Source organism: Heliconius melpomene, chromosome 2 (genome assembly GCF_056956725.1).
Source record: "Heliconius melpomene rosina isolate 202511_hmr_F chromosome 2, ASM5695672v1, whole genome shotgun sequence".
NCBI classification, from domain to species: Eukaryota; Metazoa; Arthropoda; class Insecta; order Lepidoptera; family Nymphalidae; genus Heliconius; species Heliconius melpomene.
In genome coordinates this window covers 9,009,582-9,033,613 of record NC_140390.1, presented here as the reverse complement: position 1 = coordinate 9,033,613, position 24,032 = coordinate 9,009,582, and the positions used below count along the sequence as shown (strand labels likewise).

The 24,032-nt window shown below is 33.0% G+C and overlaps 1 protein-coding gene across 3 annotated transcripts; it reads right to left on the bottom strand.

The window, feature by feature from the left end:
• Positions 1-302: 302 nt before the first annotated feature.
• Positions 303-23,350, bottom strand: coro (protein coronin). Of its 3 annotated transcripts, none has more exons than XM_085203217.1 (13): positions 23,183-23,350; positions 22,931-23,068; positions 22,129-22,326; positions 11,601-11,723; positions 10,645-10,788; positions 8,614-8,744; positions 8,199-8,306; positions 7,662-7,836; positions 7,199-7,262; positions 6,793-6,881; positions 6,330-6,470; positions 4,224-4,442; positions 303-4,063 (listed from the first exon to the last, which is right to left on the bottom strand). In XM_085203217.1, the coding sequence occupies exons 1-13, from the start codon at positions 23,240-23,242 to the stop codon at positions 3,860-3,862; spliced, it is 1,794 nt and encodes a 597-aa protein (XP_085059343.1). In that variant the 5' UTR covers positions 23,243-23,350; the 3' UTR covers positions 303-3,859. The 3 variants fall into 3 exon arrangements, with proteins under 3 accessions (XP_085059343.1, XP_085059352.1, XP_085059359.1); XM_085203226.1 differs by having other exon boundaries at positions 4,224-4,421; XM_085203233.1 differs by lacking the exons at positions 22,931-23,068; positions 23,183-23,350 and adding an exon at positions 22,473-22,638.
• Between the last annotated feature and the right edge of the window lie 682 nt (positions 23,351-24,032).

The window sequence follows — 24,032 nt, the reverse complement described above, 5'->3', positions numbered from 1 at the left end:
CCTAATTTTCATTATAAAGATATTGTATTCAAAGTGATATTATTAGAACATAATAACAATTTAAATTAGTAAAAAAATCACAGTATAGTTCAAGCGAAACCCTGGATGAATCGAGACATATAAATATTTAGGGATAAACGAGATTTGAAATCACACTGTTTTTTTCTTTTGGTGATTTATTTCTTGCTGTTAATAGTGTATGTGGAATATACTGGGTCGTCTGACTTCTGTGTTCTTTTTCTGTAACTTTTTTTTTCTACCATCTGAAGGTTAGGATCATCCAAAAAAAATAATACCAACAATGAAAATAGTAAAATAGACATTTATTTCTGCTCAACTTTTTTTATATTGCAATCATCTGAGTATTAACAACAAGACACTTACAACTATTATATTATAAATTGACCAAATTACTTTAAAATACAAAAATTGCTTTTAAATCCATTAGAACTGTATTACAAGTTAAAAAATCTGTAAATTAATATACATATATCGTCGCTGTGTCTTAAAATAGTTTTACTGGTCGTCGCCTTCAATTTTGTTTGAGTAGGCTTTGAGGCATGAAATGAAATTTTACTACTATTTATTTTTATACTTGTAATTTTTTTGATTATTAAACTTTTTTTATCTCATATATTGGAATTTATCAAGTTTATGTATAAAAAAATCATAGTAAAACTTATTTTATTTTTTTATAAACACAGTGATGATATATAATCTGTAATCAAGAGATCCATTTTTCAATAATCTATTTAAACATTTATATTTTCTTTTAGCACAATTAGCACTTCCACTTAGCACCAATTCGTATATAATTCTTAAAACAACAACAAAATCTATAATTATTTACTTTATTGACATAAAAGAAAGCATTATTTTATTATTGAAATAGATTATAACAACCAATTAAATTTTAATTGAATTTTTTGGACAAATAAACATACAAAAAAACACCGGTTGCCACAATGTCGATATATATAATTTAAAAAAAATCCAAATCTTGCAAAGATTTTGGTATAGAAACAAATATTACATAAATCTACCCAAGTCCAATTACGCACTGCAATAAATGCACAATCTCATTATTATATTTGCTGACTGTTTTATTGTGCGCTATTATTACTATTTTCAATTTTGACAGCGGATTTTCTATAAAAAAAACATGTTTATTTAGCCATCCCAGTATGGGGACAGGCTGTCATACAAATTAATATAAAGCGACTTTAGCTAGCAATATTCAATAAACGCCGCAATTTTTAATACAAACAATCGCCAAATTGAGCATTTCATATATTTGGCACCTTAAAAATACTAAAAAGCGAACAGTATAATAAATATTGTCAAGTTAATTAAATATTTCGTTACATTATTGTTGTATCTAATAACAATAAGTACACAGCTCGCTATTCCTGCGTCGCGTCGGTTAGAATAAAAAAAAGAGAAAATAAAAAATACAAAACGAAGCTTCACATACAAAATACAAGAAATAATTTACACAAAACCCCTCAAAGGTAAAAAGCATTTCATACAAACAAATACATACACTGCCTTGTCATGATCTTACAATAGAACATCTAAAATTACGCCATCTTAAAATTAGGAAAAAAAAGAATCATAATAATAATACTATTTTATTTAAACTATAATACTTGCTGCCTGAAGAGAGACAGCATAACTTAACTGTCAAATGTCAAAATCAAGTGACGTGACTAGCTGTCAAAACCAACAAGTTATGATCGTAACGTTTACATCCAAAGCTATAAAAAAAGTTTTTATTGGCTGTCAGATCATAACTGTGTGTTTCATAATAAACTAATGAAAGAAAATGGCCAAAATGTTGAGATATTTAAAGAGTAGGTGAAATTGGCCAGCGTTTCGTCATAAGAATATATTCCGTGCTAGTTCAGTAGTTAAAAGGATGTGTAAATCCTAAATGAGCTATATTTAATTTATCAAAATGATGACCAAGAACTTAGCACGTTCATCCAATAAATCTATGTAGAGGGTAAAAAAAAACGGATATTGTTAGTATTATTAGAGAAAAACGAGTCATTTCGAAGCGATAAATATTTAAAGTAAAGCACCATGTTACTGGACTCTTAAAAACTAAAGCTAAATGTGAATTGAATTTATAATTACATTAAATGTGGTTTTAAATAAAATATTTTACATATTAATCTTACAATGGGCTCACTTTACGAAAACTAGGATTCAGTATGTCATCAATGTTATTTGATTTAAAATGACATCTACAAAATTTGCTACAGAATAAAAAAAAGAAAGCTATATAATATAAAGTCTCTTTCATACGAAGAGCGAAATACTATATCTGTAGTCACCTCGCTCTATTTAATTGTTATGTTTAAATAATATCAAACAATAAATAATTATAATATATTGCTTCAGTAAATATAAACTAGTAAAATACAGATTAAAAATTTCTTATTTTAAAAATTTATCATCAAATGCAAAATATATCTTTAAAAAGATTTATTTTTTGATAATGACAAAATTGTTGAAAATTTAATTATATTTTAAAGTATAGTGCTGCCATATAAAAATCTGTATACATTTATTTACTAACTATGCGCACTTGTAAAGATCCATAAAATATTAGAACATTTATTTTGAGAAAATCTCTGAGAAATGTCTAAATACAATATATATTATTTTAATAGTACATATTTAAACCAATTTGTGACAAAATTGTCTATAATAAGGCACAGGTTGACTTATTTACAAATAATATATTTTTTTAAAGTGATGTTTTTAAATGATTATTATAACATTTAAATATACCATATTGTAGTGTAAATAATTATAGTATTGAGAATAAGTTATTGTCAATTTGTTTTCTCTATATCATTGGTTGAATGGAAAAGTAGCACTATTGCGGGCAGTTAAAGTTTTTAACTTACTTTACGGATAATTAGAAAATTCCGACGACACCTGCGCCATCTAGTGCTTTTGGCGCGTTGATTAAGTTTATTTTAGAAAAATTATGCCACTTTTCAATTTAGCCTTTTTTAATATTTATATGTAAATATGATATAATATTTTAAGAACCTATATGTGTTGATTTGAAGCATTTAATATTAACTCTGTGTGTAAATGAAATAACATGCTAAGAAAAATAGTAACTATTATATCAAAAATTGTCAGACACTTTTTTACACTTTAATGACAAGAGCACTATAACAAAAATTTTAAGACTGTAATTAATTACGATATTTTTTTAATTAGCATAAATCATTTAGACACATAGCTAAATATAAATTGGTCCAAATAGAAGAACCCCCTTCTACTCCTTAGTATAATACAGATACAAAAAAAAACATTATTAACCTATACAACTGTTTATCAACCAATTGTTTAGAAGTCATAGACATTTACATAAAAAAAAATATTTGTATGTGTGTGCTAAACGAATTTGTATGCATAAGAGAATCCCTTTGTGAAAACTTCTGACCAAAGATAAAAAACAACTTTAAAATCTCTGAAAAAAGCTACTAAACAATTGATATTGATGACCACAGCTTCTCAAACCGGCCGCATGTTAAATGAAACTATTTTAACTATAAAACATTGGATGTTTTTTTTTATATTATTTTATGTTTACTTACTCTTTGTTCAGTAATGCTTGTTAATATTACAAAATGTATCAATCATCATCATCAAACAAGTGACTCTTTGAAAGTGAAAAAAAATAAACCAACACAAGTCTTTGGTCACAACTTGACGTAGACCACAAAGTTACTAAAAAATATTTAAAATATTGGGTTTAAAAAATATATTGGATAATTTTAATAAGCTTAAAATACCTTCATTTAATATGCATAAACGTCTCAGGCACAGTTTCTCAAACCTCGTCGGGTGCCATGCCGTCGTCGTGATTGTTGGGAGAAGGCGCAGGGGGCGTGGGGGCGGGCGCCGGCGGCGTGGGGGCGGGAGGTGCCAGGCCCGCCTTCACGGTGGCCTCGAGGGCGCGGATACGATTCTCTTGCTTGACAATCACCGATTTCAGCTTGCGTATCTCTTCTACTAAGTCGGAAAGTTGTTTTTCCTGTAAAATGTATTAACAATATCATTATATTAGTTTATTTTTTAATATCACAAATCATTTGATATAAAGTAGCGAATTTTATTATGAAATTTTCTTTGAAACTTTATTAAATATTTCATTAATATATGAAAAAAACGTGCGTGTACGTGTTGATACTTACCACCATTGCAGTAAAGGCGGGCGGCGGTGTGGCCGAGGCCGGTGTGGGCGCTTGCGAGTCTCTCTGAGCGGGCGTGGGCGAGCGCTCGGCGTCCCGCTCGCGCTCGTCGTCCCGCTTACGTTCGCGCTCGCGCGGCGTGGCGAGCGCGTTGCGCTTGGTGACCTGCAGCTGCGTGGCGCGCCCCGCCACGTACCCGCCCTGTACAAGCAGCGCGCGCTCCTGCAGTTTGGTTAGGATCACCTAGCCTATAGCATCTGTCTGTGTTTCTGTTGACTTTTGTGTGAGTGGACGATTGTTGGGGGACTTTTATAGCAAATAGTGTAACATTGTTGTAGTAAGTAATAAAAGTTAATTTAGCTTATTAAACGAAATAAATTCAAATTACAAAATAAACAAGGGACAATTCTAAACAATAATCATAAAAATAAACGAAAATTTAAACAAAGTTAAAAGTTATAGTTAGTCAAATAAAAGTAAATTATCATTATAACACACCACACGCTCATTGCCAAGTCATGTATTGGTTAGAGATAAGCCAACAGAAACATTAATTGCGACAAATGCTGTATATAGTATAAAACACTTAAAAATAAAATCGCACTTTTAATAACTAAAACAAATATCAACAAAACAATATTTCATAATATAACAGATAACAAATATTATTTCAACATTTATTTAATATTAAATAAACCAAGAATGTCACATTGACATATTTCACCATTATAATTTATATTTATTGAGACTTTTAATGATATTTCTGTTTATTATTAAACGTGCGATGTTTTATGAACCAACCCAATGTAGATTTTATTTAATAAAAATTGAGCAGTATCTATAATTCTTTTATCTATGTATTTATTTACATCACCATGATATTTAAATGATCAAAAAAATTATAGTTTATAATAGTTTTATTATTCGTAATCATGTCTATTCGCAATGTATGTTTTAAAAGTGGGTTAACTCATAACGTGGTTTACTTAGAACATAAATAAATTGTGTGGAATGATGTATTTTTTATTTTTTAGCTTCACGTTTTATTCCATACATAGCAGATTAGGAAGAGGGGGCCTAGTGTTAACACATTTCCGTTTTCCACTTTCCGTCGCACAGATTTTTACGATTTTTGAGGCCAGTTATGGCACAGAGGCACAAGTGTCTAACTGTAAATTTGACAGGTTGTGAGCTCGATTCCCACTTGAAGAAATGATATATACAATTTGTGTTTCTTTATTCTGACGTCGAGACAAAGCGCCACACGCAAATTGCACGAAAATCGGAAAGAGTATCTTACCACTACTGCACTGCTGCCTACCCTGTTTGCTATATGCGGGATAAAACGTGAAACTGATATTTATAATATTAGTAGATAAATTACACTAACACACTTACCTTCCTGTTAATATACACAAATCATGCTTACAACAAAAATGCAAACATTTGTTTATATTGTATTTAACTAATAACAAAATTATTACCTCTATACAAGAATAGACTTAAAATAAACACAAAAACAGAAAAAAACACATTATACTGTATACCAATCAGTATAAAGCAGGAGAGAATTATAAAAATTGTAATACAAATTTATATATCTATGTATCATTTTAATATGCTAAGTTGATTTTTAGAAAAAAAATAAAATAAAAATCAAATCAGGACGTCGTGGCGCAGTGGCACAAGGGTGTAACAGTAACGTGAAGGTTGTGGGTTCGATCCCCACACGAGGAAGTGAAATATTTTTTTACGTTGATATTTCACAAATATTATCTCAGCTTTCAAACACATAAGTGGGGGTGATTTTAACTGTACGCGAGGAATCTTTAACAGACCATATAGGTGAATGGCTGTATACCTAAAATGGGCGTGGTTATAGTATTTATACTAAGTCCCGTGGTCGTGGTTTAAACTTTGAGTGGAGACACTAGTTTGATTCTAGCCTCGTTCTGTAGGGGGTGTGGCCATAGAATCCAAAGAGTATGTTTATACTCCTAAAACATGCTCATACAAATATTGATATCACCTTAAACACGTTTAGCTTTTAGGATAAAAATGGACATATCCTTAAATCTGATTGGCTGTATCCATATTTACAAGGTCTACCTTCAGAGACATGGTACAGGGTTCCGCGTCCTCGCCAGCGAGCCACTCATCCGCAGTCAGCGATGCTTCGTCACTGAGGGTATCAGGGTACAGGTCCTCTTGGAAGAGCTCGGACTTACGGGGCACTGTCATTGATACTACCTGTTGGTATGAATTGATTGAACTTAAGTTATTAGGTTTTTTCATTAAAATAATACCTTTTTTTTCAAAAATTGTTACATAACGTAATTGCACTAACGGTGTGATGTTGTGAATATGAAGATTTGTTATATAAACATTTCTTCAGGAAGAAAAATTAAATTAGAGGCCATCCTGGCGCAGGGTCTGTAAACCAGACAGACCAACCACACAAAATGTCACATTTTGTTTTACTATCAAAAATGTTTTTTTAGAGCTAAAATTTAAAAAAATCTAAATAGAAAGTCCCAAAATAAATTAATAATAAAATTAATTGGAAACCAACCTGACAAAGACCAGAATTATTCAGCCTATAGAACTTAGCAATTTCACACGTTGCCACGTCGCAGCCGCGCTTTGGCATCATGCCGATACCTGCAAATATTATATTAATTGTCGTAAATGACCAAAATGACTAAGCAGAGGAAAATTTGTGTTCAAACACTCCACTGTGTGCGAACTGCAGACATTGAATGTTGAGTGGTGGAACTTAACACCGCGCTTGGTCTTGCCAGCTTGCTAAATATCATTCCCACACGGGGATCGAATCCACAACCATAACATTTCCAGCAAGATGCCGCTCTTCTGCTGCTGCTGCGATAGTAAATTATTAACATTTTATAATATCTATTGTTTCTTCCTTTTAAGCAGCAGCAGCAGTTTAAATACAAGTAAGGTTTATTATTAAATACCTCTTTGTGGGTCGGGCGTTTGGAAAGTGTTGATGTAATGCACAAATGGTGGTTCTGGTGTAACCTGGAAGTATAAATACCGTAAAATATTGTATAAAGAAGTAATATCATTAATATGAGTTAATTTAAACACGTTTATAGTAATAGTCTGTATTACTATGAATATAGCTTCAAAGTAAGACTTCAGTTATGGTGTAAGTAGCACAAGCAAGCAGCTATAACCACGAAAGGTTGTGAGTTCGATTCTCACTCAATGAAATTAAATATTTCATATTTTCATTTCCTCGTTCTGGCAATGAGCCAAAGCGCCATGTTGAATTCTGCCACTCAACAAGCAATGCTTCACGAATACGGCGTGCATGGCGAACGGAAATGTCTTAATTAAGGATCCCCAGGTTTCCTCTGAATACCATGTTATATACGAGATACAGAGTGAACTCAAAAAAAACCCAATAAAACATACCTCAAAATATCGTATAACGGAATCCCCCTTCCCACATAAATAAATCAGATTCGTATCGGGATCGTACAACGGGAACATGACGCCGTTGCTAGTGTCTATCTCGACGGTCACTATAGGCTCGTTGAGCGCGTCCGGAGTGCGGAGCGAGTATTGGCGTTCCGACATGCGGCTGAAGCTGGAAAACACATTTACATAGACAAACAATAAATCATATAATTTAAATTTAAATTTACACGTATGTATACGTAATCGAAAACTACCGTTGTAAGTAGTTCAAAAGCAATCAGCTTGCAATTATTGCGATACCTTACCTAAAGAGGGTCGGTATATTTTCAGAACCTTTTTGTCTCGTTCTTATAATTTCACGCAACCTTCACTTTATGCAATAGGAAAGGACAAAAGAACCAAAAACATAAGTCACTATCGTTACCTATTAAACATTTTAAATACTACCATGTAATTAGAAAACTTACAGAAAAAAACAGGACTAAGAAAATAAGTAAACTATTATAATTTGAATATAACAAGTAAACTTACCCAGTAGTAAAAACGAGGCCATGTTTCAAAAATATAGCTCTGGACGCCTTACTGCCCTCGTGGGCGATCGCTTCGGATTCCACTTCGCCTTTACGCGGGTCTATAATTCTATCAAATATCACATTTATTTACTATTTTATAAATAATTTTATGGATATACATAATAAAATTATAAACATGGATTAGTTATTTAATCTTGAAAATTAAATTAAATTTACAATCTTTTCAGAATTCGGCAGAAAGTAGGTAGCCCTCTGCCTACCCTGCTGTGTGCGGGATACAGCGTGAAGCTGATTTATTCAATTTGCATATATAAAATCTATTGTGGAATTTTATTTATTACAGGTAAAGTAAAATTTTAAATTTCTATTTGACATACATAATTTTAACCAACAAAATAAAAGAAAATTCTCACCTAATCTTCTTATCCCTGCATGTTGTTAACAACTTGGAGCCGGTCCAGTTCCAGCAAGCGGAGTATATGAGGTCGGGATGGCAGTCCAGCGTTATCAGGACTTCGCCCGTGCCTACGTTCCATATTGCTATCTGATGGCATAGTCCTTTTTATTTTCACAACCATTTTTAGGTATAAACTTGATAGACTAATATATGAAAAGGATATGACTATAAAGGCTATAGAAATAAATAAGTATAGACTGTCTACTTTACGGTGTTAATTTTCAAACTGAATGGTATGGAATATTATACAGTATTGGAAAATGTTTTTATTTCTCCCAACACCTTAATACAAGAATTTAGTGTGTACTTTCTAAAGTTAAAATCTTTATAACTTTCTTCTTTTTTCCCTCTTTCTTTCAAAATAACTTCATCTTTAATTGTATTGAAACCCAAAATATTCTTTACTTGATAGACTTTTACTTTTATTTTCTACTTTTCAATGAAATGAACATGCTACATGAAAAAACCACCACGATTCGGAAGGCAGTTCTATTCAGAAGCGCCAACAACAAACTAAACAGTTCCTCATATCAATAGCAACATCACAATTGTATTATTATATAATCATCAAAAACAATTTAATTATAGCCTAATCAAAAATAAAATTTACCCATATCCTATATCTTATAAAACAAAGTCGCTTTTCGTGTCTGTCTGTTGTTTCTAACTCTTCTTCTTCTAAACCACCCAACGGATTTTGATGCGGTCTTCACCATTAAGTCGAGTGTTTTTCGTAGAAGGTTTATATATAGTTTATTATTTGTACATTCTTATGTAAATTAACATAAATACGATAAATGTGTATAAAGTCCTACCCGTTGAGACGCTTTCGCGCATGCGCTGCTCTAATGGTAAGTACTACATGAAAAAAATGTACTGGAGTATTGTTCCTCTTAATAAAATCTACAAAAAAGTCCGCGATGGCATATTCGTATCTTTTAAGAATAACGTGTAGTGATCATTTTTCTGTCTAAAAATAATAATTTCAATATATTTTTTATTGTGAGGGATATTTTTCCATAATGGTATTAATCCTTATCCTTTAAAATACTTTATTAATTTTCTACGTTAAACGAAGATAAAATTTGCTTTTTACAATATTTCGAAATTGCGAATAGTTTTACAGAAAAACGCATTTAATTGTTGACACATCCCGCCGTTGACACATCAGCTGTATGTTACTCAAGTTTCACTTATCCCTTACTCTCAGCATATAAATAAGTATATTAGTTACGTTGGCCTTTTAATGTAGACCAAAACTGTCTTTTACTGTTTTTCATTTTAATAAGTACTTTAGAAGTTGTTACAATATCAAAAAAATCCTTGCTGCGAAACGGCTCGCCACTCGCCATGCGTCCGCCGTGCCCGCTTGCCTTACACGCATCGGTGGTTCAGTGGTAGAATGCTCGCCTGCCACGCGGGCGGCCCGGGTTCGATTCCCGGCCCATGCATTCTATTTAATTTTCCTCACAGGCAGCCACGTAGTGCTTGCTTTTCGTCAGGGACAGAATACCCCCTTCAGCATTAACCACAAGCTCGAAAAGAAAAAACCCGGCTGCCTCTAAAGCAACGAAGGTTTAGTTAGATGCGTTTGCACGTATTGGATAATTGGAGTTGAATGTATTATTTAAGCGCGATATACCTATTTGGTATCACATTTTTTGTAGTAGTTATTAGTAGGTAGGTTTTTGTTTATAATTTCTTCCGTTTAAAAATAGTCATTTATCTATCTAAAAATAGTCATTTAAATCTATTTTAATAAGTACTTGAAAAGATTAGTAGCACAGATTTAAAATAACGGTACCTACTAAAAATTCCTTGCTGTGTAAAACAATTGGAAAATCCTTATTGAAACTACAAAAATGCGGGTTGCATTAGGGTTTAATTAATTTTCACATTATCTTAAGTGCTTTACATTACATGAATAATCCAGTAGTTAAAGCGGGCGAAGCCGCAAGAGGGTCGCTAGTAATGTTATATAACTAACCTGATTATCAGAACCCGCCGTTAACAAAACATTCTGCGCAGTAGGATGCCATAGAACAAGTCCAACTCTTCGCTGATGATACACCAGGTCCACCACAGGCTCTGTTAGCGTTCTGGACAGACCACCGTCTGGGATCTGCCATACCTGGAATATTGTAAGTGTAGGTTTTTTTAATTTAGAGTTTACTTTTTAGAGCAGGGCAGGAACCTGGGAACCTAGCGTTAAGACACTGCGTTCCTCATTAAAATACTTTTGTTTGCCACATTCAATCGAATTCATGAAGGGTTTGGGGGGATTACTCACTCCTTGTTAATAGAGCAAGGAAAGGATCAAATATTTTATACCTCCGACCGCAATCTTATTACCAGAGTAAAGAAATGAAAATAAATCATTCCTGGAATGGACATCGAAGCGACAGCCGTCGCGTCAACTGTCAAACGCCGTGTCGCTGCACCACGACGCCCATAATTAAAATCACGCCTATACAATTATACGACGCTTCGCCTCGTCTCGGCGTGTTAGAATCGCGTGACATCAAGTCAATTAAATTCATTTTAATACCTATTATTGAAAATGAAATGATACTAATTACTATTATAAAATTCCTTTATTGATCGAAACATTTTCACGATAATAATTATAATTTCTTTTAACTTTATGCTATATTTCACACATAGCAATGTAGGCAGAGGGATTCTTGGAACTAAATGTTAACAAATTCCCGTTCCCCGCTTTCCGCCGAATTCTAAAGGTATTCCGTGGGCACAAGCGTGCGACTGTAAACATAAAGTAGTGAGCTCAATTCCCACGGAGAAAATTAACTATTTAATATGAAGGAAATATCTTAATATGTCTTATCTTAGACTACCAGGTTTCCTCTGCCTATTCTGCTATATGCGGGAAACAGTCTGAAGCCAAATAAAAGAAAAATCCTACGAACTATCCTAAAAGTTTACCTTAACAACACAATCTTCTGAACCGCTAGCAATGACATTGTCGTTGTGGGGACACCACGCGATGTCCAGCACCGGGCCCTTGTGTCCGCCCACCAGCGGATGATCTGCCGGAATACGCCCGACCTGGAATAGAGACATAAGGTTTAAATTATTTAAATTACTAAGATTATCTATATATAGCATGTATCGCGATCGACCGATCAACGGTTGTTTATGGGTAGAGGACCTCAGGACCTCATCCATTTTACCCCCATGTATGTTAGCCGATTTTCAGTTATTCGGCAGATATTTGACAATTTGTGATTATTTAGAAAAAAATCTTTCCCGGGTGGGAATCGAATCCACAACCATCGCGTTTACAGTCAGACACTGTGCTGCCTCGGCGCTATGGCATAAGTTATTCCCATCCGGAAAAGAATTATTTTCTTCCACCGCTCAGCTTTCAATGTCTCGAAAACTAGGTCCCCTCCACCTTGCTGCCAGTACGGGATACAGCATATTAATTTGATATCAGAATCAAATCTATTATTCCACATAAAAACCATCTCAATGTACAAAACTATAGAAAAAAAAACATTTTAAATCGAGAAAAGTTTCAAAATCATCGACATATGTAGGTACATATATTTATTCTTTGGTTACATTTATTAGTGCTAATTAAGAGCAGTCAGTGAGACTAAAGTAGACTAGAGGCTGCATCGTTAAGAAATTCTGTGAAACACTCAAAATACACAGAATTTGTTGAAATTAAACTCTTCAATTACTTATGTTAGAGGCGCAGCGGCACAAGCGTGCGACCAAAAAAGGCACAGTTTGTGGATTCGATTCCCACTGGAGGAAATGAAAAGTGATTTTGGAGTTGGTTTCTCCTTGTGTATAAAGGCAACATAGCAGCCTAAAAAATAGAACAAATCATTTTTGTTAATAAACTTATTATAACAATGGGCTACGGGTTTCCAAAAATTCAACGTTAACAGTTTTAATGTAACCCACTGTAGCGAATCGTGGTTTTTTTTCTTAGTATCACGCTGTTTCTCGCATATAGCAGCATAGACAGAAGGTCCGTTCCTCTCTTTCCACCGAATTTTTGGGGCATTACATGTTGAGTGGAGCCAGTGGAGGAACTCTATCTTCGCTTGGAAATGAAAATATTAATAAATAATAATAATTCCTCCGAGTGGGAATTGAACCTACAACCGTAGCGTCACACGCTTGTGCACTAGCGCCGCGACCGCCCCATCATGTATATGTATATACATACACAAATTTAGTTTATTTCAATTCGACAACACAAGTGCAGCCAATGGCAAACGCTAGTCTTATATAAATAAAACGACTCAACGTATCAGTTTTCACTTTAATACCCACCTGCGTTAATTACTCATATACAATTATACACATACAAACAGACATACATACATGTAATATAAATTCATTAAACGTGACCCAAATATACCGAATATATTCTTGGCAGGGACCGGCGCGAGGTGAGGTGAGAAAGCATTGCTTTCACTGAAATATTTCGAGTTTGCCGCTTTGAAAGTCACTTTCGTTTTTTTTTAAGGTTAAATTTGTATTTTTTTTCACGCATTCGTCGAATCTATTAAATGTCATGTTGTAAAACAATCAAGGTTTGTTTTTAGTTGTAAAGTATGTAAGAAATGCGTGTTAAACAACGTGTTGACGTTTGATAGTTATGTTTTTATTGCATAGTAAATATAATAACATGTAAATATTACCTATGGTGGTATAATGGAACCTTAGCCTTTGTCAGATTATACATTAAGGAATAGTGGCATGCTAATGACTTTAAACGCGAAGGTTGTGAGTTCGATTCCCATTCGAGGAATATGAATTATTTTCATTTCCTCGCTTTGGTAATAAGAAAAAGCTGGGCGTTGAGTTCCGCCATTCAACACTGTCTGTCTGACAATATTTCGAAAATTGAGAATGTCTCAACACTAGGTTCCCTCTGCGAACCCAGCGCATAGCAGGGTACAGCGGGGTACAGAATGAAGCTATTTTAAATGCTCTAATCAAAACAACAAGTAGTTACTCATAAAACAAAATCTCTTGACATATCTAGGGGACGAGATAAATCTAGTTATTGTTAGTCTACCGCGTGGACAGGTGACCTAAAAGATACAACGTTCTGCACTCAGTACGATCAAGTCAATATATTTTAAGCGCCGAATCATCTGCTTTTAGATGAGGGCTTCCTTTAAATACATTTAATGCAATATTTGCGTAGCATGCTTCGATAGTTAGGGACTCGAGCAGCGCGGCGTTGGGTTCCGCCACCCAACACGCAGAGTAGCAGTAAATTCACATGTCATATTTATATTTTACTAAAGAATAGGCAAGTTGATTTGTTATTAACAATAATGTAATACTTCCGATTGTGGTAAAGTCTGACCACAAGATATCTGTTACAACTGTGTTTATGTCAATGTTTGAGTATGAGTAATGACATTGAAAGCTGTTGTGACGTAGCATCACAGCCTCTGACTATAAACTCGACAGTTGCGGATTCGATTTGTACTAGTTCAATAAAATGCGGCGTTAAGTTCCGCCACCATAGGCGTATGGGGGAGGAAACCCTGACCAAACTACTCTTGAGCCCACTACAGAAATATTACCAGGAAAAATATGTTAACATGGACATATTTGGTAAAATCTAAGGTCCAGGTCTAATCAGTCCAAGACACGGCAAAGCACGAAAGGCGACAAGGCACGACCATTTCCGTCACCTATGACCCAACACACAAAAACTGGAAAAATGGGCAAGAAATGAGAAACGTTACACCACTGGGTTCCCTCAACCTATCCTACTATACAGTAGCGGGGACATGGAACCAGCAAACAGACTAAATAATTAAACCTACATTGTAAGTAAATCCCGCTACTAAGAACGGTAATCAGTTTCGTTTGATCTCGCGACACGAGAGCGAATTCCCACGCGACGCCATTCTGTCTGTCGTTCGAATTGTATTTATATACATGGAAGTGTATGATAAATTGTATTTAATGTGATTTTGACATTTTTTTAACTTCACGCTGTATCCCGCACACAGCAGGATATAGGCAGAGGGAACTTCGTGCTAAGACAATCCGTTCCCCATTTTCTGCCAAATTCTCCTAAATTCCGTCACTCAACACGAACAAACTCAGAGACGCTTTTTGCCTCCACACTAGAACGTAGCAATGAGAGTATTAAATATTATATTTCCACACGTGGAAATCGAACCCACACCTTGTGGCGTTTACAGTGACACTTTGTGTCCCTGTGCCACGAGTGGCCTTATATATGTATGATATGTTTTATTTTAAGAAACAAAAACAATCAGCTTCCTCTCGCGGGAATCGAACCCACAAACGTCGCGTTCACATACAAACACTACTCCAGGTCTGCTTATACAATTTTATAGTCTATTCATTACGTTTTTCAGTTTACACTCTCACACTTACATGGCGAGTTGCCAATACAACAAACGTCGCATACCCCGGTGTCGTGTCAACCCCACTTATACGCCTTGCATATGAATCACGGGAGTCGCGAGGTATTTCCACGTCCATTAAGGTTTCAAAACCTTTGTTATTATCATGAATGTAGAAAGAGGGAGGAACCCTCGTACCCATCCTAGAAATTTTACTCACAAAAAACTTGAAGTGAACAATGCGCAAAAGTTCAAAAAACCTAATGTCAGGGCGGTCACTACATGTTCTCGTGTTAATTCTGGAGAACACGACAACGCCGCGCTTTAGCTCGTTACCAGACCGAAGAAATGAAAATATTAAATGTGAGAATCGAACTCACAGGCCCAGAATAATAAGCATATTCGTAATACCTAAACTCTAGACCACACTAAATAGTGATGTCCACAAAATCTATATTCGTAAACAATAAATAACATCTCAAAATACATCACTAAATATAGCTAGTGATGTAAATGTGACACATACTCGTACATTGATATGTAATGAAACACGCGCCGAACTGTGTAATAATACGACACCCGACAAAGATGATATTCTTTAATCATCGGCGCCAATGAGTGAGTCACGTATTTGAAAAATAAACCTAACAAATTGAAATTAGACACTTTTCGGTTTTTTTTTATTTCGAAAAAAACTATACATATTAATTTAATTAAATTATTTTTTTATCACTTCAACCAAATTTTCTCTTTCTTTTCTCACTCCAACAAAATTATTTTTTAACACTTTCAGTGTTAAGATACTCCTTTCAACATTCAACATTCTGAAAGATTTTTGAAGGTACAAAACCAAATCACATTAAAAATTGGTAACGTTTTCTGCGCTACTCTTATGAGACCACTACGAGAAGCGTTTGTTTAGTCACAAATATTTTTTTAGCTACACGGTGTATACACACATAACAGGGTGGGCAGAGGGTACCTAGAAATTTTGTGTGCTCTGTTCCGCTTCTGCCTAATTCTGGAAGCATTGTGTTGAATTTGAATGGCGAAATAAACCGCCGGGTTTTGATTTTCAACTAAATTTTTTCACTTAAGTATAAAATATTTCATTTTGTCGAATGAAAATCGAACCCACACATTAACGCACGCTTGCACTCCTACATCACGACTGACATCACAAATAATGAAGTAACATATAAAATTATAATAGTTTTTCCAGTTATTTACGGGGGTTAGGTAACAAGAACAGAACGGCAGACGGAAATCGAGGGCCCGCGCCCGCCCACGTGCGACAAGAAAAGCATAAGACCGTGTGCAACAACGGTTCTAGAATTTGTTAATGGAATGCGCGAATGCGATGTTTACACACTGTTAGCTCAATCGACGTCGCGTTATGAGACGTAGGTTCGAATTTTACACGCAAATATAGCAAATATAGCTCGTCGTGGCGCACATGCACAAGCACAAGGGTGTGACTGTAACGCGATGGTAGTGGGTTCGATCCCCACTAGAGGAAGTGAAATATTTATCTACGTTTATATTTCCATTTCTTCGCTTTGGTATCGACGCGAAGCACGGCGTTTAGTTCTGCTACTCAACGCGCCTCCAAAATTCGGCAGAAGCTGTCATGACATAAATATCGACGGTCCCTATGTGGGTAAATGAAATATTGCAAGTATCTTTTATTGCTGTTTTGAACTACTAACAAGTGTAGCTTTCGATTATATACACGTTTTACACGCTTAAATAATAAAATTTGGGAAATTAAAAAAAAATACATAATTAAATCTACATTTTTTTATAAGTTTAAAGTTAGCGATAAAAACATTTGTGATTTTTCCACTTCCGATCCTTTACTTAGGGACCATCATATGTTTTAGTTTTGGAGTCGATGACCAATTACTTATTGGGAATAATCGATTCGACGATAACCATCATCGTAGACAAACCCAATGCCAATGCCATCGCCGAACGACAAATCACACGAACAAACAGCATTAAGCCCGCTAATAAAGAAATCAAGAAGATTAGCATAAAATTAAAACCGTATAAACTTCGCGTGGTGCAGCTGTTGCAACATACATACGTATGTTTAATAGTTATTTTTGTTAAAGATTTAGCAAATGTAATTAGAATTAAAAGATGAATATTCTAAGATAATGTTTATTTTTAATATAAATAATATCGTAAATTAAATGGACAAAGATAAATAATTGAACCATCGTGGCTCGACCCTAAGCGTCTGTGTAAATGTGAAACATGTGTCCTCGCGGCGTTAAGTTCCGCAAGATGGAGTAATATTGAACGATGTACATATAGGTTTAATACGAATCATAAAAATATAATCAGCGCTGACGTAAAGGTAAACGTTGCAAAAATGTTCTATAATCCTACAGTACGTGGGTAGTTCTGTATTTAGAACAACTATTAACCTGACATGCTTATGAATGAAATATTCATTTTTTTTTCTTTACACGTTATCTCACTAGAGAGCGGAGAAGACAGAGAATATAATGTTAAAAATTTTTTGCTCATTTAGCATTACATTTAGGAAAACAATGAATATTTTTATTTTTTTAATATAAATATATTTTCGAATATAAACCTGGACGGTTTCCAAGAGACGCAGGTTCAAATCCCGCTATTTTCAAAGGGTCAATAGGTTTTCTAAAAATTGTTTTTTTTTCAAAGTAAGGAATAGCACTTTAAAACTGTTAAATATTTTTACTTTATTAATGAGTATGAGTTTGAAATACATGGCTTGTGGCCACGCCACGCGCGCCACGACTACCGTCATTGCAAATATTTTTCAATAAAGCTGTGGCGTGATGATGAATGATCTAGCATATGACTGTCGTTACGTTTGATTGAAATCTATTAACACGTGAGAAAATATGTCATCACACCACGAAGACGTGAATCAGATGTGGTTCATACATATAGAATTTTAAAAAATATTAAATTACATATATTATGTTGATTTGCTAAAATATATGTTTTCAATATACAAAAACTTGTCTAAATAGAAATATTATAAATAGAATAATAACCTATTTTTCTCAGCTTTATCCCGTATAACTCTTGTAGCCAAAGAGATTTTTTTGTTTCTGTGAGAGTCTCTTTCCTAATAAAAAAATTAAAAAAACCTTTAAACGAACGACTAATATAGTTCAAAGCTAAAAACTCTCCCCACCTCTCAGTTAATATCCTTGGCGTATCTACAGGTATTTTCTGGGGAAAGGCCCTGGACTTTAGCTTTGAACAGATATGTTCGTGCAAATTTGTTTTTTTCAATTTCTGGGGTGGGCTATTTTAGGGTGGTCACAGGTTTTCCAACTGGGATGCGTAGGAGTCCAACGCGTAACCACCTGGTTTATAGCTAAGCTTTCAGCACGGTCAGCCACGGTCTAGAAATGGCGCTTCCATAATGATGGTTTGTTCCACACAACTCCTCATATTATGAATATCCAAGAAGTGATAATTACACACATCCTAAGAAACATATTTTTCTTGAAAATAATCTAACTAATGAATACTTGCCATTTTAAAATTCAATTTGAATATTAAACGACCTACAAAAAAGAAAGTTCCAAGATATCGAATGAAGTAAATATAGTGGTTCAAAAAAAATTTTAAAAGTTATTTTTTTCTGTACAATATATGAACATACATAATTACATTAACATAAAAAAATATGGCAGCGTTTTAATTGTTTTACTAATTCGCGTACACTTATATATATATATATATATATATATATATATATATATATATATATATATATATATATATATATATATATATAAAATATATGCATATAAAACTCTAACAGCAACATTTGCATGTCAGTCTGTCCGTCACGCACACAATTTATAGTTGGTTATACTTATCCAATCTCGCCTACAATATTCTAATCTTCCACAGTGCAAAGTGACATTGAAACAATTTAAATAACATCAATCTACTGAACCCGTTTTAGTATGTGATCTCATATATTTTTTATGTTCATCTATCCTCATATGCATAGGAAGGAAGACTGGATTCCATATGCATAGAAGGACGACTGGAGTTCCTTGCCTATTCCAGAATAGTCTGATACCTACCCCAAAATCTTTACTAGCAAAAAATGCTGAAAATTAAAACAATCTTTTACATAAAAGATTGGTTCAATATAAAGTCAAGAATAATTGGCAATTTGTCTGCTATATGGCTATTAAACTGCCGTGATCAGATCAGTATACAACGCTAAACGCCGCGTTTAGAGTGGCGAAACTCAACGCCGCACTTGGACATGTAAAATTGAAGTATATGTATAAATAGAAGTAGAATTTAAAAAATCGCTCTAAAATTATATGTACTTATAAATATTTAGTCAGTGTTCGAGTTGATTTATTTTTATATCTATAATAAAAAAACGTACAATAAATATTATCTGTGAACCACTCATATACAAGTGATACCCGCTACCAAATTACGCAAAAGCATGTATTATGATTTTTATCATAATATGTAATAAGTATCTTATTGAAATAATCAGACATTAACATTAGATATAAATGTTTGACTAAATGTAAAATGGACATGAACCCTTAACCGAGTTATAGAAACCTTTAGGCTTCTCAGGACGATAGACAAACTAAAATGTAATTTATAGAATATGAAAATATTCATAGGTTCATGCTTTACGTTGAATCCCGCATATAGCTAGTAGGAAGAACTTAGTGTCAAAACACTCCGATTTGCCTCCGAGTGACGGAACTCAATGCCGCTTTCTCTTTTATAAAAAAAACAAAATAATACATTTCCCCAAGTAGGAAATAAATCCAAAATCATGCCTCATAAATCCATTTATTTACACAACGATTTAAATCACTTTCATACTAAGTCTCTCGATATCAACAAGTAAGGTAAGGTAATGTAGGTAACATTACTTAAATCACGTAAACAGTTCAATCACGCGAGTGCAAAACAATCACATACTATTATGACACATTGTTAGGAATCCAAAGAAAAAGTCGGTAGGCAAGACTTCCCAGAACATTTGTACTTCCCATCATCACCTACCTCCCATTGTTGTTAACCCATTGTGCCATATCTGTTGCACAATGTACCACTGATAAATGGTGATATTGATGGAAAAAAGAGGATATGGCACTATATACTTTATGTTATTATAATAGGGATCATTTTTGTGTATTTTGGGTTTTTGTTTTATGTATTTGGAGCGACTGTATACATTGTTCGATGATAATAATGCATTTTTGGTGCTTCCTGCGAGATAAGCGTGTATATATGTGTGAAATGGAAAAAAAATATGTTGACTTCTCTATAATTGATAATGGCAGGATATGTGGTTTGGTTAAATTGTAGATACTTTCATAGCAATGTTGAGGAAGGATCAATAATTATTTTTTATAGTATACATGGTTTTCACTACAAATTCACTTCACTTCAAATTCATAATTTTATTCAAATTCATCTATATTACAAATTAGTCTAGATTAAATTATAAATTTAGACACTATTGAAATACATACTCAAAAAAAATTAGACACTCTAGTGTCTAATTTTTTTTCATTCATTCAGTCATTCAGTCATTTAAATAATTTTAAAGTAAACAATACCATGTATGCTTCTAAGGAAAGAAGATTATCTGATATTCTATTTATTTACAATACTATTAATAACTTGGACTTGGCCCTATTTGTGTACACTCGGTAATAAATAATTATTATATGGCTATTTGGATTTATGAATATGAGGTAAAATAAATATGTGCAGTTTTATGTCTATACAGTAAACTTTTGTATTCAGTCACAAAGTTTATTACAAGCCAGGGTTAACCATCAATTTATAGTCAGATCCTATCTGATTTCACCACAAAAATGTTCACTAAAAGTTAAAACAGTTGTAAAAACACTTTAAGAGTTACATATTTATTCTAAAACTACTAAAATAACTTTAGGATAATAAGCTCCTATAAGATTTTTTTTAAATATTACAAATAAAGTAAATATAGAGAAATCAATGGTACTAGACTTTTATCAAAAAATGATACAATATATAAGATAAGATAAGATAAGAGAGTGTATCTTAAATATTTGTATATAAATGACCAAAAATTCCATTTCAAATTACTCATGCAGAGCAATTATTTATTTTTATCAGTTATGCTTTGTATATGTATAAACTACACTATAAGAATTTCAATTGTCCCTACATATAAACACACACGCCAAAAGAGATGGTTTACAGGTTTTGTCTCTTATGCTCTTAAAAAAATTAGATTAAATTGTAAGCAAAATGAATGGACAGGGAACTAGCGATTTATCGTGACTATTAAATATCCACAAACCTAAAAAACTAATGAAATTAAATGTATTGACTGAATAAAATTTTGATTTTCTCCATTTTTACACATTTTAAATGAAACTCATACATTTTTAGAAACTACATTTTTATATACTAAAATATGCATAATTAATCCAATTAAATAATTTCAAATAGTATTAAATGTTTACTTTTAAAAATTTCAAATTTGTCAAATTAGCATAGTAAATATATGTTAATTAACAAGATTTGCTGATGACTTATTTGCACCTGTCCCCATACATTAATCATTGTAAAGTTGGTGTCGAAGTCAGACAAGATTTATATGCATGAGAGATGTGTGAATAGATATAATTATTTTGTACTGAGAATTATTATTAACAATATATTGAACGAAATAGTTTTGTATATTAATTTATATTTCTAATAGGTGAAATGTTTAAATGCCTAGGACTTAAAAAGTCGGTTTATAGAAAAATTTACTGAAAGTATAATACAGTTCTAATAATAGATGAGAACTTCTTTTTATTTGTCATAATTACTTTGACTTTTAATTTAAATAATTTGATAATTCATAACAATATTATTTTGAAGTACAAATAAATTAAAATAAAAATGAATTTCCAATGATATGTCTTCTTAAACTTGAAGTAACCAGTTTTAAAATTCCATATAATGGCTGTTTTAGTCATCTTTTTAAATTGACATACTACTTGAAAAACTGGATTTAAGCAATGAGTTGTATAAGGAAGGCTCACCTTGTTATGAGGTAGTACTATGAAAGCGCCTCCACCTGCCGACTCGACGATTATGGCCAAAAACTTAGGGTTCACTGCACAAAACGTAGAGTCCCACGAACTCTTCGATACTCTGATGTTATCATAACACTGTTCTCTTTTCAGGGCTTGCCCGTAAACGTGGCGGAATTTAGAACTACGAACCACTCTAAACGACATCTGTAAACGAAGACACGCGCATTTATAAACAATACAACACACACTGGATTTAATACCAATAATTTCACTTAAAACATAACCTATACGCCAATACTTGTCTGACCTATATTGACATTAGCTATAATAAATAATAAATTTAAACTCACGTTTAAATATAAGAAGGAATTATAATATTTACACTAAATATATCAATGAAATCATTTGAATATCACACAGAGATTTATAGAAATTAAAAATTGAGAGCTGCTAAGGTTCGAAGGGAGGACGGTTGGGAAAACGAGCGAACTCCATATTTGGTAATGCCTACAGCGACTGCATTTACTGATTATAAATTACTGGTGATAAGAAAAATTGGCCACTGCGAGCGTAACAAATATTTTAACTTATTATTGTATATTTACTGTTATGTTTTAATGAAGAATGTTAATAATAATATAATTAAAATATAAATACAACAAGAAAATCGTTTTCAAATATTTCTAAACGCAGTATTAAATTGTCAATAGGTAACTACGAATGCGTTCACGTTAAGAATGTAATATAGGAAGTAATATGTTTAAGGACAGGAAGAGTAATACTTTATAGATAAATACTTTAAACATACTTTTGGTGCCAGTCGAGTTTCACTTGTTTTATCTGAATCCTGAGCATGATAGCTATGACATCTTTCCCTTCCTACCTTCTTAGCACGTGGTGCCCGATTTATCTTAGGGCTTGTTAAACTATTATGCCTTTTAATTCCCTGTAAATATTGCGTAAAATATTAACACAAACGCACTAGATATAAATATAGTGATGAATTATGAAAATACTGTAGATTTATACGTAAAGCATCTCATAAAATAAATTTCCTTACCGCAACGTCGACATCCATTTTAATGATATTTGGCTCACAATTATTATCTATTAAGTCCATGGTAAATGATAAAATAACGTATTTATATAGTTTAAATATTAGAATGATCTTTTAAATTCGTTAACTTTGTATAGAACAATTTGATAATTAATTATAAAATTTCAAATTACCGACATTTTAAATAATCATAATTGACATTGCACAGCATAAAAATAATATACAGAGTGGAAGTGTGAGCGATACTTTAAATGAAACCACAGTGTTAACTACTCTATAAAAGCCTAATAATCAATTTAAAAAACAAAATCTCCTAAAAATTTAAAAGTTCTTGTTCAAACAAAATATATAAGATAATCGTTGTAAAATAAAACGCCATTAGTAAAGACGACGCACGCACACATAAATCTATCAAAGGGTCACCGCCGCATACGCCTCACTCCGAAATAAGGTCGTAGATATTTGTGATAAAGTTCAAAGTTGTTTAAACTTTTGCGTAATTGCGTCACATGAAATACAGGTATGGATAAAAATCCTACGTACAAATTCATGAGGCATCTTGATAAATTTGTTTAGGTATGGATTTGAAATATTTTACCCTATATGTTGTTTCCGTAAATAGTTCGCTGACACTTCCAAACTTGTATATTTTTACCCGACTTCTGTAAGAATAGGAGGTTATCAATTCGACTGTATTTTTTAAATAATTTCTAATCACTGTAATAAAATAGCACACCGTAAATAATAAATACGACATATTTAAACCTTGTATTACGTTCATATTTTAATTTATGAACTATTAAGATTTTCTTATGTTTAATACACACATCAAACTATATTATTCAAAATATTA

What these genes read in the sequence shown, in the direction of transcription:
- coro (XM_085203217.1), bottom strand. Translation starts at nt 23,242, where the DNA reads ATGGACTTAATAGATAATAATTGTGAGCCAAATATCATTAAAATGGAT. An exon ending in AAATGGATGTCGACGTTGCG is followed by an intron (nt 23,069 to 23,182) that starts GTAAGGAAATTT and finishes CAATATTTACAG; the next exon opens with GGAATTAAAAGGCATAATAG. An exon ending in CCGTTATACGATATTTTGAG is followed by an intron (nt 7,263 to 7,661) that starts GTATGTTTTATT and finishes TTATACTTCCAG; the next exon opens with GTTACACCAGAACCACCATT.